This window comes from Mus caroli, chromosome 10, assembly GCF_900094665.2.
Source record: "Mus caroli chromosome 10, CAROLI_EIJ_v1.1, whole genome shotgun sequence".
NCBI lineage: Eukaryota > Metazoa > Chordata > Mammalia > Rodentia > Muridae > Mus > Mus caroli.
The window spans coordinates 47,821,372-47,840,802 of NC_034579.1; the positions used below are offsets into that span (position 1 = coordinate 47,821,372).

General features: G+C 39.5%; 1 protein-coding gene across 1 annotated transcript in view; it reads left to right on the forward strand.

Annotated features, from left to right (window-relative positions):
* Positions 1-19,431, forward strand: part of Slc35f1 (solute carrier family 35 member F1) — a 415,554-nt gene that overhangs the window by 324,591 nt on the left and 71,532 nt on the right. Inside the window, exon 3 of the mRNA XM_021174621.2 lies at positions 176-303. Coding sequence (XP_021030280.1) covers positions 176-303 — 128 coding nt within the window. The remainder of the gene's footprint in view (positions 1-175; positions 304-19,431) is intronic.

The following is a 19,431-nucleotide window of genomic DNA, read 5'->3' on the forward strand; positions in this document are numbered from 1 at the left end:
TAAAGACTATTTCCTAAGTAATGCATAAGTCTTTGATAGATGAACCCACTAAATTATTGGGTAAGTATATAGTAAAAAAAAACATATGTAGGTACATAATGCAACAATATTTTAGAGATCTAACTATGTAATATGTTATATGTCAAGAACTTCAGCCATTTTTTTCTTTGTATAGGAGAAGAAAACCTCCTGGCAATTTTACGACGAAGATGGTGGAAGTATATGATCCTTGGACTCATAGACTTGGAAGCTAATTACCTGGTGGTCAAGGCTTACCAGTACACAACTCTGACCAGTGTCCAGGTAATGAAGGGTCCTCTCAACTTTCTGGATATAGCACACTTTGGGCTTAATTTCTTAGAAATCTGTATACTACACAATGGGTCTCCCTTTTCTTTTTTAATTTTACTTTTTTGTTGAAAATAGATTCTTCTCTCACACAATACATCCCATCCACAGTTTCCCCTCCCTCCACTCCTCCTAGCTCTTCCCCACATCCTCCGTCCTCCAGATCTACTTCTTCAAAATAGAGCAAGTCTCCAAGTAACAACAGACACAAAAAGGAAAAAATGAAAGTCAAGGCCTTTAGTCAATAAGAAAACACTCGTATCAAGATTGGACAAGGCAACCCAATAGAAAAAAGAAAGTTTCAAAACAGGGCAAAGATTCAGAGATATACTTGCTTTCACTGTTAGGAGTCCTACAAAAAAATACCAAACAGATACCATAACAGGTACTCAGAGAACCTTGTGCAAACTCATGTAGGCTCTTTGCATCTTTTCCAACTCACTGAACCCATACAAGCCCTGCTTGATTGATGCACTGGGCCAGTTCTCCTGGTGTCATTGACCACTCTGATTTCTGCAGTCTTTCCTCCCCACTTCCTAGGGTTCCTTGAATCCTGAGAGAAGGGTCCCAATGGAAACCTCCAATTTGAACTCTCTCCATGATGTCTGGTTGTGGGTCTCTGCATGCTACCATCTTCTCCAAGAGGAAACCTCTCTGATGATGACTAGACACAGCACAGATGTACAAGTATAGCAGAATATCTTTATGAATTATTTCATCGATTTTTATTTCAGTTGTGTTTGGTTGTACCCTAGGTCTCTGGGCTATCCAGTTTCCAGTTACTGGACATCTAGGTATCTGAAGGCATGAGCTCTCTTTTGTGGGTGGACCTCAAATTAAACCAGACATTGATCAGTCCCACGAGTTCTGTACAACCAATGCCTCAGCATATCTTGCAGGCAGGACAGATTGTAGGTAGAAGGTTTTTGTGGCTCTGTTGATGTCCAGGTTTCTCTTTCTGTAGCCTGCAGGCTGCCTTCCCACATCAAAGAAGCTAGAACATGGGGTAAAGGCTCCAAGCCAGCACCAGGTTGACTTCTCCACTTTCAATGAGCTGTATGGATGTTGTCCTTGGAAATGGGACCAGCTGTCAGTCTTCAGAGAGCAACCTGTTGTCCTAGCATCAACCTGGGTTATTTAGGGACCTCTTTAGCTAAAATCTCAACAGTCCCTTGACTGGAAGCCTTGTCTAGCTACAAATGGCCAGTTCAGAATCTGAATCACCCATTACTAGGAGATCTCATGAGAGTCACCTTCATGGATTGCAGGAAGTTTCCATCCCACTAGGTTCCCACAATCCCCATCAAATTGCTCCCAGTTCCAGTCACTCTCCCCATACTCTCCCCATCTATCCATCTCCCACCCCTGATACTTTCTGTGCACTTGTGGAATCTATTCAACTTCCTCTTCCAAAGGAGATCTATGTGTCTCTGTAGAACCCTTCTCTTTACATAACTTCTCTGTGTACATGGACTGTAGCTTGATTATCATTTACTTAACAGCTAGTATCTACTTCTAAGGGAGTACATACCATATTTGTCTTTCTGGGTTTGGATTACCCCACTCAAGATTATTTTTTCTAGTTCCATCCATTTGCCTATGAATTTCGTTATGCCATTTTGAAAAACAGTTGTGTAATACTTCATTGTGTACATTACTACATTTTTTTTTATCAATTCTTCTACTGAGGGACATCTAAGTTGCTTCTAGTTTCTGGCTATTATGGATAAAAATCACAATGAACATAGTTTACCACATGTAGTTGTAGGATGCAGTGTCCTTTGGGTATATTCCTGAATGGTATAACTGAGTCTTGAGGTAGATCATTTAAAAAAAATTAAACTCCATTTATCTGTCATTAATTTTTCCTAAATCGGGTATAATTAGACAGCTTTTTCCTCTTTGTTCTAAATATACCAAAATAATCATTTACAATGCAAAAAAATAATTCATGGATTTGAATGCTGCCAAATAATCTTGTGTCAGCAGGAGAATTATTAATAAGTATAAAAATAAATCTGGTTTCATCACAACTTAACTTTTTTTAGAATGTTAATAGACTTTGATTAAATAAGCAAGCTGCTTAATAATCTTTTAGCTTTTTAAAATGCATTGACTATTAAATCTGAAGGGAAATGGTTTTTCCATAAATGGATAAAAATGAAATTCTCAGAATATGAGATATGTATGAAGATAACAACTTTGTTTATGTCTCTTTCTCTCCCATTTCTTCACACCTATACATACATGCATTCATATACACAAATACAAATACCAGCTTAATCTAGCTTTTATAATTACTGGCTACTCATTTTCCTTGCTACTCCAATCAGTTTGATTGCATTTGTTTTACCCTCATTTTTCTTTGTGTAGAAATATTATTGATTTCACAGCTGTTCCAAAATTCCATCACAAAAGCAAAACATTCACCAATGAGCATGAGCTGAGATTTGATGTTGGTCATTCTTTTTGTATGTCTTGCAGCTACAATGGTTTAATTGAATACACAAATATACAAATACACAAATACCTGAGTCGATATGGACACCGCAGACTGGGATGAGAAGTGACCTAAACCTTGTTCCCCTTTTCTATTTAGTCACATTCCTAATTTTCATAAGAATTTCAAAGATGATTTCTTGGTCTACTTTTCTTGCTATGATAGAATAATGGAAAATGAGTACATTTGAGTACAGAATGATTAGATTGCTGTACTAGAGACTGAGAAATTCAGTATCAATGAGTGAAAACAATCACGAGTGGGAGATAGATCACCCCTTCTCCCGCTGCACTGGATAATGTCTCTGATCTCACCAGTGATGGTAGAGCACTGGTGGTCTAATTACCTCTTAATGACCCTTGATCTCTACATACTCTTGCAACAGCAATTAAACATTTACATAAGTTTTGGATGGCATAAATGTACAAACTATAGTAGATAGCTTAAGATAAAAGTAACTCACATTTTTCTGGATGATGGCCAGATGCAGTTTGTATTTATTCCCGATACCTGTGTGTGAACACATGCAGGTCCACATGCTGAATGTGGAGGTCTGAGGACCACCTTGGGTGTCATTCCTCAGGCACCACCTACTTTTATTTTGACCTGAACTTACTCAGGCTATGCTGACTGACCACCAAGCCCAAGGATGCTGGGAATCAACTCCAGGTTATCCTGGTTGCAAAGCAAGCATTCATGCTGTCTGAAATATCTGACCCCTGGGCCTAGCCCATTTCCACACACATCTTGCATTCTGAGAGCATTTGTGAATTCCAGTGAAGATGCATACTGCAGCAAGAAGTGAACCAGTAGAGAAAACCTGAACAGGCCCTCTGAAATTAGCCTTTAAAATCCTGTGGCTTTTGGGTTGACATTGGAAGCTAATGTCCAGATGGAGAAGACCCAGAGTTCCTGCATGCATTCTCTAGCACTGCCATTTATAAAATTATTCATATGGCATCTTTGCTCTTTAAGGACCCCCCTTTTATCCAGGTATAAGAGCTGCTGCATCTGGAAATTGAATGTCCTATTTCCACATTTTCCTTTTTACCATTTCATCTATAGAAAAACAATTTCCAAGATGCCCCAAGCATGATATATACTACTTTTGATTAAGATATATTTCAACATGCTCACATCCTATATTCTTGGTAAGATTTTAGGCATCTTTAAAGCAGGAACTGTGACTTGTTAGAATAATTTATAAATCATACATAAATTAGCCTTTAGAAATATATGCATCTAATATGGTTATAAGATTTCCCATTTACATTTTCTCTGATTTTTTTTTAAATATCAGCAAACTAAGAAAACACACAAGAGAGTTACAAGCTCTAACTGGAGAATAATTAAGCACTTGTCTTCCCTTCAACAGTGATCATTTGTGGCTTTAAAATGGAGAAACCTTTAGATACATCCTAGTTACACTAACAATGTACATAGTGAATATAAATAAAATAGGCTTTTGAAATGGGTACTTTATTGTAAATTCCATTTTAAAAATCTTTTATCTGTTTTCAATGACAATTATTTTTTAAAATCATGGAAACAAAAATCATTAGCAACATTTTCTGCAAATGTGACAATTGGGTATTCAGTATATTTAGTTTTCTGAGTCCCACATTTTCATTAGCTTCTTTAGCTGGAAGCAATGTCTTTTCTTTGTCTAGTCTTTAACAGCTAGAAATAAGGTATAAGAATAGGATGTCTTCCAGTGCAGCTGCCCCACATTTAAAAACTTCTTTAAACACATCTTACAGAAGACACAGAGTGGGTCAGGGAAGGAGAGAGAGAGAGAGAGAGAGAGAGAGAGAGAGAGAGAGAGAGAGAGAAACAGTTTTTAAATAACTCTGGCCAAGCCTTTTCTATTACTTGGGAGATATTTCTCCCTTGGTCTTCTAGCTATTGATATGTTTCTCATTTTAAAACCCTTTCTACATTCAAGATGCTTTCAAATCATATATTAATTGAAAGTGCAAAAAAAAAAAACCTATCTTTAATGGTAAAGAACTATTTGGGGTCTTATATAGAGCATTTAGAGAAGGAGCAGTCTTCAGCACAGCTGGTCAAATGTCTTAATGATGGCATCTATCTCTCCCTTTTCTGACCCTTCTGGCTCATCCTACTGCAGGCCCTTGTTGGGGTTATAAGGTAGATCTCTGCCATCACAAATCAGAGCCATATGCTTCTTAACTCACGACCAGTGAAAGACAAATAAATAGATAAATAAACAAACAAACAAATGAATAAAGCATGGGCCCATAACTAATGAGCAAAAGCCTATAAGTCTACTCTGATTGGACCATACAAGTAGCCAAGGAAATATTGGAATATTAAGAACAAATTGGCTGAGATGTGGACTCCTTGAATTAATAAGCAATGAGATTTCTTTCATCGGTTTATTATAGAGAGAAAAATGTTTCTTAGTTAGCTTGCTACTAACAGTTTATTAAGATAACACTCCACCCAAGTGAGGACTGGGTCAGTCTCACCCAATTATATCTCTGTCACATATTGTGAGTGAGACAGATGGATGCAGGAGGACCAGCTGCAAAGCCCTTATATCTAATTTAGCTCCTACCTCAGTTCTATGAGCTCCACTGTGAGAAGGATTCCACTGGCTCCTATGCTCCCATCATACTTTGCTCCTGCTCCATTTTCACAGTTTCTTTCCTAAGAATAAACGCATGTGTCTCTAACTCACTGAACTCAAGATCTTTTACTGCAAACAGTTTTTTTTCATCTTTGATGTTCTAGCTCCTAGTTGAAATCCAACGCATACTGGATAATCAATATTTTTAAAGAGGTTAATTAAACTGCATCAATCTCTAGCATTTGGGGGCACAGAAATTCCCAACAGTTTCCTACATAAATTTAGAGACTTCTGGAACATCTATGAAGGCTTGAACACAAAGGAAAAGTGTGGGCCTGGGTACCAGAAGTTTTCCACAGAGATCTCTGGCTAGGCCTGGTGCAAGGGTTCCAGCAGAAGGGAAGCGAGTGCAGGCAGGGAGACGAAGTCTCTACCTTGCCTTCCAGGTCCCTTTGTAACTCCAAGCTGCTCTGCACTGAGTCGGGTCAGGCTGAGCCAATGAGAAGCGGACTATCCAGTGAGGAGTGTGGCAGGACCTCAGGTGGCTCTTTGGGAGAGAAGATCTCTTCCCAAGTGTTACAGCTCTTGGAACAAAAGACTCAGATGACAGAGTAGTTCTCGTACACCTTTAATTTCCTGGATAGGATTTATTATAGTTTTGGGGTGATTCAGGGTTCGACAGCAGGTACCTCTCATTGGCTTGGACTGAGAGTTTGGGGAAAACCTTATTTGCATGTGGAAAAGGCTTGTTGTTGTTTCTACATGACTGATAGACACACACCTCTCCTGTGGGAGCTGTGGGATCGGTAACTTCAACAGGAGCCAGGGGTCTGGACACCTTCCATCCCATGTAGGTGGAAATCACCACCCATTGAGTCTCTCGGGGTTCAAGACCTATGTTCAACTGGAGACCAGGCTGTCTATGTGTAGCTCACTGCCCCACAAATCCCCCTTTTCTTTTTATAAAGGAGAGGTGTCTGTCTCCTATGTCAGGAACAGCTTGATACTGAACCAAGACCTGATTGGTAGTGATTTTTGCAATGCTACTCATCTGCTGTTTTAGAAATTGAATGAGACAGGCTGCCAAGAGAAGCAAGGCCCCAATGGCTAAAATGAGGCCAAGGAGGAGAAGAACCCAGGCTACCAAGGGGTTAGAGTACCAAGGGATAGGGGTGTTAAGAGTATAGCATGCCCAGAGGTTCCCCCAGAGTTCTTTGAGCATTTTTAAATCTTGTTCTACCAGCTCAGATTCATTAAAATAAAAGCAACATTTCTCCCCCAGCAAAACTCAAGTCAGTTCATAGAATACCCTTGTGTTTGCTATAAAAAAGAGCTCAAGGGGATGGAGATTAATACAAGATCTGAGGGCAATTAACAAAGTCATGTGAGTCTGGGGCTCCCCACAAAGAGGGCTACCCCACATCTCAGCCATCCCTGCCAATGTTCCCCAGTTAGCAATAGACATAAAAGACTGCTTTTTTTTCCATCCCTCTTCACCCCTGAGACTGTGAATGCTTTGCATTCTCAGTACCCCCCATTAACAACTATGGCCCAGCCTCACGATATGAATGGACTGCTCTCCCGCAGGGAATGGCTAACAGTCCAACCATTTGTCAGGAGGCTGTAGCCACTGCATTGGAACCCTATTTAGACAAAGGACTCAATACATACCATTACATGAATGATATTTTAGTTTGGGGAGACTCTTCCACCTCCACCTCCCAACTTAAGGACCAGCTAATACCCTTCCTATCTGCCCTAGGATTCAAAATAGCCCCTCACAAAATCCAACTTATTCCTCCCATCGCATTTTTAAAAACAGAGATTTCCCTTATGTCAATATGTCCCCTCAACCTCACCCTTTCCATCCCTCAAAAATTAACTCTCGCCTCCCTCCAGAGCTTTCTGGGGGAGCTCAATTGGCTTCAGCCCTGGCTCCCCCTTCCCACAAGCACCCTTCAACCCCTCTTTAACCTCCTGAAAGGAGAAAAAAGTCCCTCCTCCCCGAGAACACTGTCCCCAGAGGCAGTCCAAGCTCAAAATTAACATGGTTCTATTGGAACATTTGTGAAAATGTTCTGATTGAAATGAATTAAGGAAGATTCTTCCAAAAATCGAGCGTGGAACTATGATGTAACAGTAGAATATGAGTTGAAAGGGAGCAGGGTCCAGCAAAAAGGGCGCATGTTCTAGGCCATATGGTAAGGAGACAGTATCAAGGACAGGGTGCCTGTGGTCAGACAAGGAATGGGAAGAACACTTCCCAGGGGCAGATGGAGGAGAAGGCAGAGTTCAGTGGCCATATGAAGGGTTCACCTCTTCAGGCTGACAGCAGAAGGAAGCCACCAAATGTGTTAAATTGACACTACCATGGGACAGTTTTGAAGTTCAAAGATGACATTAGTTGTGATGTAAAGAATGACTTCAAGCTGTAGATTTTCACAAAGGAATGGAAGCTGAGAAAGAAAACATTAGGTTTACATTGTGTTGTGGTTTTTCAGTGAGAGGAGGAAGCTGGCAACTCCCTCTGGTAGATACCAGAGCACTCTGGAAGCTTCTGAACAAACTCTGGTTTTCTTATCTTCTTCAAAACATATGTAGAAAAAAGGACAGAGAGCATGACTTCTTGCTCAATTCCTATCTTTCTGCTTGTCCACAAATCCTATGGTTAAATATCACAATTGTTATATAGAGCCTTGAAGGGAAAGTGAACATATTCTTAAATGATTATAAATATGAAGGAAATTTCAGAAGCATATAGCATCCTTTGAACACTACATACAGCTTTCCTGGTGGTGACATTTTCTGACTTAACATAATGTCAAATCCAGGATATTGACATTGTTATTATCTAGGCTAAAGAAAGTATTGCATTTTAAAATTTACCTTAACTTGTATGTGTTGTGTGCATGCACACACACACTCACACACTCACACATGCACACACAGTGTGTGTAGAAGAGGACAGAAAGAGAAACAGACAGAAGGATCTTATACACATGTTTATGTAACCACAAACATATCAGAACATGGATCAGTCTGATCACCACTAAAAAATTCTCCAAACTACTCCTCTGAGATCACATTGATCCTAGCTAGCCCTCCCCCATCAGCCAGGAATTACTAATTTGTTCTTAATTGTATATATTATCTGCAGAAACATAAGATAAGATCACACAGTATTTGACCTGTAATAGTCTTGCTTGCCTGCTTGCTTGCTTGCTTGCTTTTTTTAGTGTTGTGTTATTAGTCCATGATATGGATATACGAGTTTGTTTAAGTGAAGAAAATTTTTGTGGTTTTCAGCTTTTAAAACGGGTCAACAAAAGCTATGATAAACATCCCTGTGTTTTCTTTGTATCACCAAAAATATTCACTCCTCTAGGATAAATGCTTAAAACTCCTGTTGCTTGGTTGTACAATCAGTGCCTATGTAGATTTAGAACTGTCAACTTAATTCCCAGAGGGGCTGGCTATACCACTACCCATTCCCATCACCAGTAGAGGAGTAGTCTCACTTCTATTTGACCCAGCATGTGGTGTTATCATTTTTTCTAATTTTACCATCCGGAAAGGTATACAGTAATGTTTTATTGCACTTTTAATTTGTGTTTCTCTAATGACCAATAATGTGGAACGTTTGGGAAATTTTTTTAAACATTGCTGTTATAATTGAAAGATAAAGAAAGTTAACAGCGGTTTTTAACAAAGGTCTTCCATGTGGGAAAATTATAATAAAATAGCACACTGAACGTGAAGAAATCCTACTGCTTCCGTTATCTCAAAGTAAAAGGAGAGATAGTGACACCATCACACGAGATTTATAAGAATTCTTATTCTAAAGACACAGTCCTGGGTTTTTATCTCTTGACTTGTAAAGAATGAATAGGTGGTAGTTTTGACTTTGAGACAGATTAGCAATGACATTTGGGTACATTTAACTGCTATGCTATTTTTACAACTCAGCTATATGAACCATTGCAGTAGAAATACCGGCTTTATGACTTCTTGCCCAAAGATTATTCATCTTTCTCAACCGCTTGGTACTAAAAAGCAAGCAGATTAAACTAGCGCTGTCATGAAATACAAAGAAAGGGTCTCTTCAAACCTGAGAGCTTGGCAGTTAAAATAAACTCATGTTAGAGTCATTTCCAGTGCTTGTGCTGACCCTGTCCATAGAACTGTATCTCTGATGCAATCCCCACCACCACCACCACTTTTCTCACTGAGCATATTCCACAGCTTTTTCTATTTTTTGAGAAAAAGCTAGAAAAAATGCCTTCAGCCCTGATTGTTTTCCTTCCTGATATGAGCAAGGCAGAACTAATAGCAGCTCCCTGGGGTGCAGTGAGGTACCAACCCGGAGACAAATCACAAAAGGCAAGCAATGTGTATGAGAACCTCGGTGTACCTCATCCTTTTCATTAGTCCTTAGGCATTCTGGGGCCACACTTCTTGAATTTTCAGTGAGCAATGAATTAGAGAGCATCAGATACAGGGAAAGGCCAGCCAGTCTGTACCTTCTTTGCAAGCTACAGCCGAAGCCACAGGAATAAATATTCCTTCACTGATTAAAAAAGCCCCAGCTTGACCTAGAGGCTACAACTACTAATCAGACATGAGTCTGCCACGGGTTGATAGACACCTACAGCAACAAAGCATCCAAGAGAGTCAGTGGGGTTCACAGTTATTATACATGAGAGAAAGGCACTGTGCTTTTTATTTGGAGCTAACTTGAATGTCTATCTTTGTGGAACCCAGAAAAAGCACACCTATATACATTTGAATCTGGACATATGGGCTTGAGTTTATGCTTATGAAGTATGCTTCTAATACTATAACCTCTTGGCTAACCGTGATGTTTCTACCAGTCCCTAATTGAGGTTTGTAGAAATTTAATAACTATCCAAGAAACATTTTCAATATATCAAAAAGCAAGGCTTTTAAAGACAGATAAATTTCTTAACCCCGAAGGGATGTTCTAGATCTTTTAGATTTCTTAGGTGAAATGTCTCAGTCCTGTGTTTGAAACAACAGAAACTTCAATAGATGGCATCTCAGTCAAAGAACGTTTCCAGAGCTTTTAATTGCGTTATAACCCCTTCCATCAGAAGAGCAGACAGAAACTCCTTCACCCTGTATCTCCACCACTATCCTCTCACCATATCTGCATCTGGATAGTCCACAGGATTATTCAGTCCAACCTGTGGAAGGAAGCTTATGACTCATTGACTAGGAAGCTCATTGACTAGGGTTGCTGGGATAATCATCTAGGTGCCACGAGAGCTCCCTTCTTTCCCCTTATCTTGGTAATGGCCAGTGCATTAGGACTTCATCACTTTTCTTATGGCAGTACTCCCTTTCTACTTCATATGATAGTTGTTGTTCATATACACATTTCCTCTTCCTTTTGAGTACATAAGGCCTTTGAAGGTGGGATGTGCACAGCTCATAGACAATAAACAATGAATAAATTCCCAGTGTTTGAATAAGTACAGAAATGGATTTCTTTTTATCATACTCATAGCATCACAGACATGATAGATGCTAAACTGTACTGAACCTCTTAACTCTTTAAGTAATAAACTTAGAAAAGGAAAGTTATATTTCTAGCTATTGAGAAGGGCAATGTGAATGACCACTCTTGGTTTTAGCACCAGTAAATCCACCCACTTCACTCAAATACAGTGAGATGCTAGTCATAACTCAGATGTTCTATTAACCTCTCAGGATGTACAGGTAAGGCTTAAAAGTTCCACAGTTCTAGAAGTCCACATGTTGAAAGCATAGTGTGGATGCAGATTTGTACTGCACTTAAATGTTCAAATTAACTGTCTATTGTATGTTGAAATTGATCTCTCAATGGCCAATTGTCTGCCACACCATTGCTACCAGGCCAAGTAGCAGTGTCTGGAGAGAAAAGACTGAGTTGTTATAAAACCAACCAATCTGCTCTCATGTTAAAAATTCTCTTTGCTTTCAGTTGCTTTGGCAAAAGTGCTCAGCTTTTTAGAGTCTCGCCCTCCACATTTATATCTGAGATGGCATGTGGGTCTCTAGACATTGTGGTTCTCATGGCCTCCTGTTGGTCTTGTGGTTAGTGTCCACTTCAGGGCAGCAGGCCAGTGCTAAGTATGCCCTTGCTTCATGCACTGAGCCTGGCTTAAGATTCAGAAACCTCAAAACACCTGCTTCGCCCCTTAGTGACACACTTCCTCAAATCAGGTCATGCCTACCCCAACAAGGCCATACTTCCTAATAGTGCCACTCCCCAGTGATCAAGCATTCAAACCTATGAGCTAATGGGGGGCATTTCCATTGAAACCACTATAAGTGCCCACTAGCTCTCTGGAGGGAGGAAGTGGCAACCTTTTCTGAAGTAAGATCTCACATAGTTGGCAATATCAGTTCTTGATGTGTTGAAAAGAGGAGTATAGGATTAGAATCTCTCCTATCTCCATGGACCTGACTTCCTGTATCTTTATTGATAAAGAAAGCCCTTTGTGTTTTCAAATTTGCCTAGTAATCTCTGTCCCATAAAGGATTCAGTCTTTTTTTTTTTTTCAGGACTCAATTTTAAAGGTGCATGTCTCAGTAGTGCAAGATTTAATTTTTAGCAAATGTGTTTATATTTTACATAAAGACAATATGTAGCATGAATTGGTATAAATGAGCTATCCACAAAATGTCCTGGGATTAGAGAGAAGTGACCAACTCTATGAAAGACAGGGAGAACTCCAGAGGTGACATTTGAGTAGGATTTATTGACAACATAAGTCTGGCAATAAAACAGGCCAATGGTGATTTTCAGCTCCAATGGCTTTCAGAGGCAGGTTATAAATAAGATGCCCTGGTATGCTTATTCTTATCTATCTATCTATCTATCTATCATCTATCTATCTATCTATCATCTATCTATGTAGCTATCTATCTATCTATCTATCTATCTATCAATGTATCTTATCCTCCCTCCCTCTCCCTGTTGGCCTACGTAAACTTGAGAGTCTAACCATCCCCTGGTATGATCACAGTATACAAGCATAACTTTTTATTTACTGCTTCTCCACTAGGCTGAAGTCTAAAATAATGCAACCACCAACAATCCATTTTACTGTTAATGTCCTGCCACCAGCCCCTAATGCAGTCTCTAGCCCCTCTGAAGTGCAGTTCCTTTTTCCTTTCTGCAAACAGTCCCATAGATCCTGCACAGGTCTCCCAGCACTCTCAGGGGTCTTTAAAATTCTTATGGCTGAATGTGCCAGTAATTGCATAATAAACAGCAGTTTCTTTTGCTTGGGTTATTTCTTTTTCCTGTGTTCTTCCCATCCATCCATTTTAATGGAGAAGACATGCATGATTTCTAACAGTCCTATTCTTTTTTTTTTTTCTTTCTTTCTTTCTTTTTGTTTTTTTAACTATTCTTGGGCTGAAATTTTAAGGAAAGTGATGGATTACATTCCTATGTGCAAAGTGATCATAGAAAATGACCTCCTTGAAGCCCAGGAAGAAGGAAGCCTACCTCTGAGTGGCTTTGGCTTGATTAACTAGGTTAGGTTAATGAAACCATTTGCCAGCGGATGGGAGCAGAGGAAGCTCCTGGAGATGAAAATGAGTTGGCTTTTATATGAGCACAATCCTTCCAGTACAGTCTTGTTTGTGAAGTGAAGACATCATGGGGAATTGTCTCAGCACATGTGATGATATCCTACTTAAGTAGTGTTTACCCATCACCAGATTTTAAACCCCCTCTAAGCTCTGGAATGTCATTGCTTGGCACACAAAATAAAGAATAAATCAGGAGTGCAAAGGAACTGCCTGACTGCAGTGGTCATGTTCCTGAAACAATATTTTCAAAAAGATTTTTGTCAACAATTTACACCTTTTTAACACATCAGAAGGTATTTTTCATAGGTGGGAAATCACTTTGGGTTATGTGTAACAGCTCCTACTTGCTTCCTTAGGTGTGTGTGGTATAAAGTGTGCAACAACCAAAATACTTCTCTAAGCCAGGATTATACCACAAACAATGTTTCTCATTTAAATCTTCAATGCAAAAAGCCAAATTGGATAACCTGACATGTTGTTGGTAAGGGAGAACAGAACAAATTGGAAAACTAAGAAAGGTCAGGCTTAGACTTCTCCAAGCCCCCTGTATGCAGATTGGTCTAGAATCATTGACTACATCCTCCTTCCAGACATGACTGCCACCTACAGAAAAGAGCTGAGAAGTTGCGAGTAGACAGAAACACAGAATGACTGTTAAGCCAGTGTTTTATTTATTTAAGTAAGGAAGTATAAATAAACTTAGTGAGCATACTTCTGGGGTGTGTGTGTGTGTGTGTGTGTGTATATATATATATATATATATATATATATATATATATATATATATATGGGGGAAGAAAGAGAGTAAGAGAGTCTGGGGAAGAGAAGGTGTGGGGCTATTGAATACTAAAGTCACTTAATTGACCAGTAAATAAAATATTTAAAATCTACACTGAAAAGGGATTGGAAGCCTCAGCTAAAAATTCTGATATCTGGTAAATAAATACAGTGTTACTGTTAGTTCCATTCTGAGATCTTGCCAAGCAAAGTGTACTCAGCAGCTGGGCATGTGCATTTGTCCATTAAGTGATGTCTATAAAGAACAAATCTCTTAGTAGAAAGTTAGAATCATTTAATTCCACCATCCTCCCTGCCATTTTCTGAGGAAAAAAAGTCTAAACACAGCATCACTGATAATCTCTCCTAATTCATTTTAGGTTCTTGAACACTATAGATTATTGATAAGATTAAGGAGACATCAGATATTCTGTGTCAAATGCAGTGATTAAAACCAATCATCTAGTTTGGGGTTGTCTATAAATCACTACTATGTGATACGCCATAAGGAGACAATGGACTGAAGAACTTGTTGATAACACATGGTTTCCATGATTAATCGTTGAAACATAAAAATTAAGAAATAAGCAACTACCGGCGACTTCATTAGAGACAACTTCCCACGTAAGAATTTTCTTTACTTTTACTAAGAACATGCTCCTCTTGAAGTGCTAGGGATATCTTCTTTCATAGAAATACAAAGTGATTAGCAAACAAAGCAAATTTTATATAACCACAGCCCTATTATACTTCAAAGTACTCATTTCAACCTGATACAATTATTCTGATGACCATTGTTCAAACCTGTTCAGAATTTCTCCTTTGAAATCTCTTTCAAAGACATTTTTTAAGGCATGTAGGTTTTTTTTAATCCCTCTTCTAGAGATACAGGGAGTACTACATAGCTTAATCCAGCACTTCAGATCTTTCCAAATAATAAACTTATCCTCAAAAAAAATGAGCAATTCCTTTCATTAATGAGTATACAAAAGGCAAGTTCAGAGAGGTAAATGGTTCTGAGTAAAGAGCATACATTAAAATATATCTGTGACCTTCTGTTGTGATTATCCTGAATGACAGCCATGATCGGATGAATGAATTCCAATGCATTACAAGAGATTATGTCTGTAAACATCTATACAGCCTATTCAAGAAGTGGTGATTTTCTTTTTCCCTTCGAAGAAATTTCTCATTATTTTCAACACACCTCTCATTATGCACGAGCATAACTGGAGTATAGGCAGAATAATGTCCTTTCAAAATGCTGGTATTGTAATTCCCACAACATGCAAATGTGCTACATTAAATGGCAAAATAGATGCAGAGTTGTGAATAAATTAATTACACTGAGATAGTGAGATTATCCTGAATTATCTGGGTAACCCCAATGTAATCACAAAAAAAAAAAAAAAATCCTTGGAAGACAGAGACAGAGTCAAGGTAGGAAAGAAGGCAATGGAAGCTAAGGGTAGAATATCAGAAAGACATTTAAAGCCCCTACACTTCTGCCTTCCAAGTAGGAAGAAGTAACTCCTCACATCGCATCTTCAGTCAGGAAACAGAGATGAATGACTGTGCTCTGAACTTGCTCTTTTTCATATGCTTAAGGACCTAAACCCAGAAAAATGGTATTCCTCTCCTATAGGATGGCCCAGCCAGTACTCAATGAACCCAGTCAAAATAGTCCCTCACAGGTGTGCCCAAATACTTCTCATGGTATTTGGTACATGCTATGAGGTTGACAACAGTAACCTCAGTAAATACTAACCTTTCAAGGCCCTTACAGGAGTACATTTACAAGCTATCTATCTATATTTGTGAAAGGAATTCTATGCAGAAGCTGTTCACATAGATACAAAGATGTCAGTCCCCAGAACAGTTCACACTGGCTGTCTGCCCCACACAGATCCACATCAGATTCTATCAGGTCTTGACTACTTCCACTGACACACAAAGTATTCAATGTGAGTTGATCACTACACAACTTTGGTCTATAATAAATTGTTAAAGTAGAATAATATCTTTTTACAAAGAAGAAGGAGGGAGAGGGAGAGGAGGAGGAGGAGGAAGAGGAGGAGGAGGAGGAGGAGGAGGAGGAGAAGAAGAAGAAGAAGAAGAAGAAGNAGAAGAAGAAGAAGAAGAAGAAGAAGAAGAAGAAGAAGAAGAAGAAGAAGAAGAAGAAGAAGAAGAAGAAGAAGAAGAAGAAGAAGAAGAAGACAACTTTGACAATGTGTTTGAGGATTTGAGGAAATGCATTTCTTCATAAATATGTGAGAATTGGTGTGCTGCTTTATGACTAAAATGTATAGTCTAAAGTTGCTGAGTGACTGAAGTCTCAGACAATGAAAATTCACAAAACACCAACTTCTGCCATGCTGGGGGAATCATTTTTATTTCTCTTTTTCCTTTCATTCCTCTCTTTTGCACCTTCTGAGTTGGGGCCATTGTGAACTGAAGAGCTATTGAGTAGGAAGCCATGGTATGACTGTGCATCTTCTCGGGCCAGTTTTGACTTAATCTGCATTCAGGAACCTAAATAACAGATCCTAGATGTATGGTCTAAACTGAATTTGAAATTTCAGTGTGAGTGCACAATGCAAAGGGTAGCAATGGAAAGAAACATGGGGATTCCAGGTAGGGGAAGAACATCTGCATGTGAGTGAGGTAGAAAGATCATAGCATGATAAGGAACTAAGCACCTGTCAGCACAAGTTGATGGGCTTTGTTTGTGGTAAGAGCACCTAACATGTGCTCTGGCCTGTCCTCAGTTTTTAAGTGCATAATACAGTGCTATTAACTATGAACATAGTGTGCAAAAGATCTCAGCAACATATTGTCATGTATAGATGACACCATGATGTCTCTAAAGGAAGAAACAAACAAACAAACAAAAACATGGAGATGGCTAGAGACAAACATGAAAAAAAAAATCAAGAAGCCACATCATGGAGTTTGTATTTCCAAACTGCATGAGTTTCCAAGTATAAAGGATAAACTGAAGTATTTTTCACTTTACAAGATCACCTGTATGGTTTGAAATAAAAGGAGGAGTAGGAGGGGACAAATGGAATCCTGAAGACATTTAAGTGTCAGGATCAGACTTTGGTGTGACTGAAGAAATCTCAAATCATGATTTATGTTTTGTTCATCCCTTCATGTGGCAGACATTTATCAAACATGTGATATATCTTTCCATGAGTACTAGACAAAGAACATGCGTAAGACTATTCTTAACCTCCTGAAGCATCCATTTAAAGGTTTTCTTGCTTTTAAATTTTCTCTCCCCTCTGCTAGGACTTTACATAGTAAATGGGGGTAGGAGAGAGGTCTAAACCAAGAGAACATAAAAGTGGAGATCTGGACATGGCATATTTAAGGAAAGAAAAGTAGTATTGTAGCCAGTGGCAAGAGAGTAAGCTGAGGATTCAATTAGGGGCAGAAAATATAAGGCTTGTCAAGTCAAGGGAGAGTAAACAGATTTGCTCCTAACCATCAGAGCTGTCAAAATCTAACTGTGAGAGTTTCAAGAGTAAACAGAGAAAGGCAGTTAGCAGGCCTAGTAGAGGATGATGGTAATGGTAAGCCAGGGTAAATGGAGGTAGCTGGAGACTGGACATAAATCCAATAGGATTTCCTGCACATTTGTATGGGGGTTGGGAATAGTAGGAGAGAAAAGTGGAAGGGTGAAGAATGATTCCTTAGTTTTTGGTCCAAGTTTCCAGGTGAATATTGGAATGTTGGTGCCATTACATACATACACACAAAACCACACACAAACACATACACACATATACACTCAGAAACATACCCATATATATACACACACTCACATACACAAAAACAAAACAAAACAGAAAAAGAAGGTATAATGTAGAAGAGAAGTGTTCTGCTCTGGCTGTATAGTTAAGGTTCCAGCAAAGTTCTGGAATTAAGGAAGTCAATGTCATTGTCATACAGATAGTACTGTATGTCATACAGATGGTGCTCTATGGAATATAACTAGAAAAGAAAACTGAAAACTGAGCCCAAGTAAATGTCAAAACTCAGAAGGAAGTAAGCTGGGAAGAAGAGGCCAATGAGAGAACCAGAACGTAAGAACAGGGAAGCCAAGTAAAGAGTTTCAAGTCAGAAGTCCTAAACCCCAACTGAACACCTGAGTCACCAACAATTCCATTTGCCAAAGGAAGAATTGCAGGAGGAGGAAAAGTCTGGAAAACATGGCATGGGTTCTAGTTGGAACCAGATGAGTGGTATAGGATTGCCATAACCACACCAGAACCAGCAAGTGGCTGGATGGCTCCAGGAGCAGGATTCAGATTTGAGATGTAAATGCATTTGAACATCACCAACATACAGTTAATTTTCAGGCAGCACAGTGGGAGAAATCATTCAGAGTAAACATAGAATAATGAGAAAGGACATTGGAAGATGACTGGATACAGAAGCTCTAAGCAATAGTCCCCTAATGATTGTGTTAAAGTGATCTGGGATGGGGTGGTGAATGGACAGTGTTCAATACAGGGTGACTAAGAGCACCAAAGAAGGAAGAAATGTCAGATTCTGCTCTGAACACCATAAGAATTAAAATGTATTCTACAGACAGGCAGCAGCTTTAGGGACAACTCACACTCCAGTTACTGGGGGACCCACATGGACACTGAGCTGCATATGTGCCAGGCTATGTATGTTCTTTGGTTGGTGTCTCAGTCTCTGAGAGCTCCCAAGGGCCCAAGTTAGTTAACTCTGCTGGCATTCCTGTGGAGTACCTATCCCCTTCAAGGCCTACAATCCTTCCCCCAACTCTTCCATAAGAGTTGGGGGAAGGATTGGATCTTTGTCCAATGTTTGGCTGTGGGTCTCTGCAACTGTTTCTAGGCTGGGTGGAGCCTCGCAGAAGACAGATATGATAGGCTACTGACTGCAAGCATAACAAGGAATCATTAATAGTGTCAGGAATTCATGCTTGCCCATGAGATAAATCTCCAATTGGGCCAGTTATTGGTTGGTCATTCCCTTGGTCTCTGTTCCATGTATTTCTTTTAGACAGGACAAATTTTGGGTGGAAAGTATTGTGGGTAGGTTGATATCTTCATCCTTCCATGTCTTGCCTTAGTGGAAGAGGATATACCTAACACTTCAGAGACTTTATTCATAGGCAGGGGAAGAGCCAAGAGGGTGAAAACTCTCAGAGGAGGAGGGAGAGAGAAGGAGAGACTCTCTAGGGAGGACTGGGAGAGGGGACGGAGATTGGGAGAGAGGCAGGGGAAGGGAGGGAAGGGAAGGGAAAGGAAGGAAAGGGAAAGAGTTAAGATATGTCTACTGGAAACATGGAGTATATTTTCAAGCAATGTTTCTGGTTTGAGGGACAAAGCATTCAGACTTGCAGTGAGTAGGTGTTAGAAAGGTGGAAATGCCATGCAGTGGTGGTGCATATCTTTAATCCCAGCAGAGATTGGGAGGCAGAAGCACGTGGATTTCTGAGTTCGAGGCCAGCCTGGTCTACAAAGTGAGTTCAAGGACAGCCAGGGCTACACATAGAAACCTTGTCTCAAAAACGAAAGAAAGAAAGAAAGAAAGAAAGAAAGAAAGAAAGAAAGAAAGGAAGGAA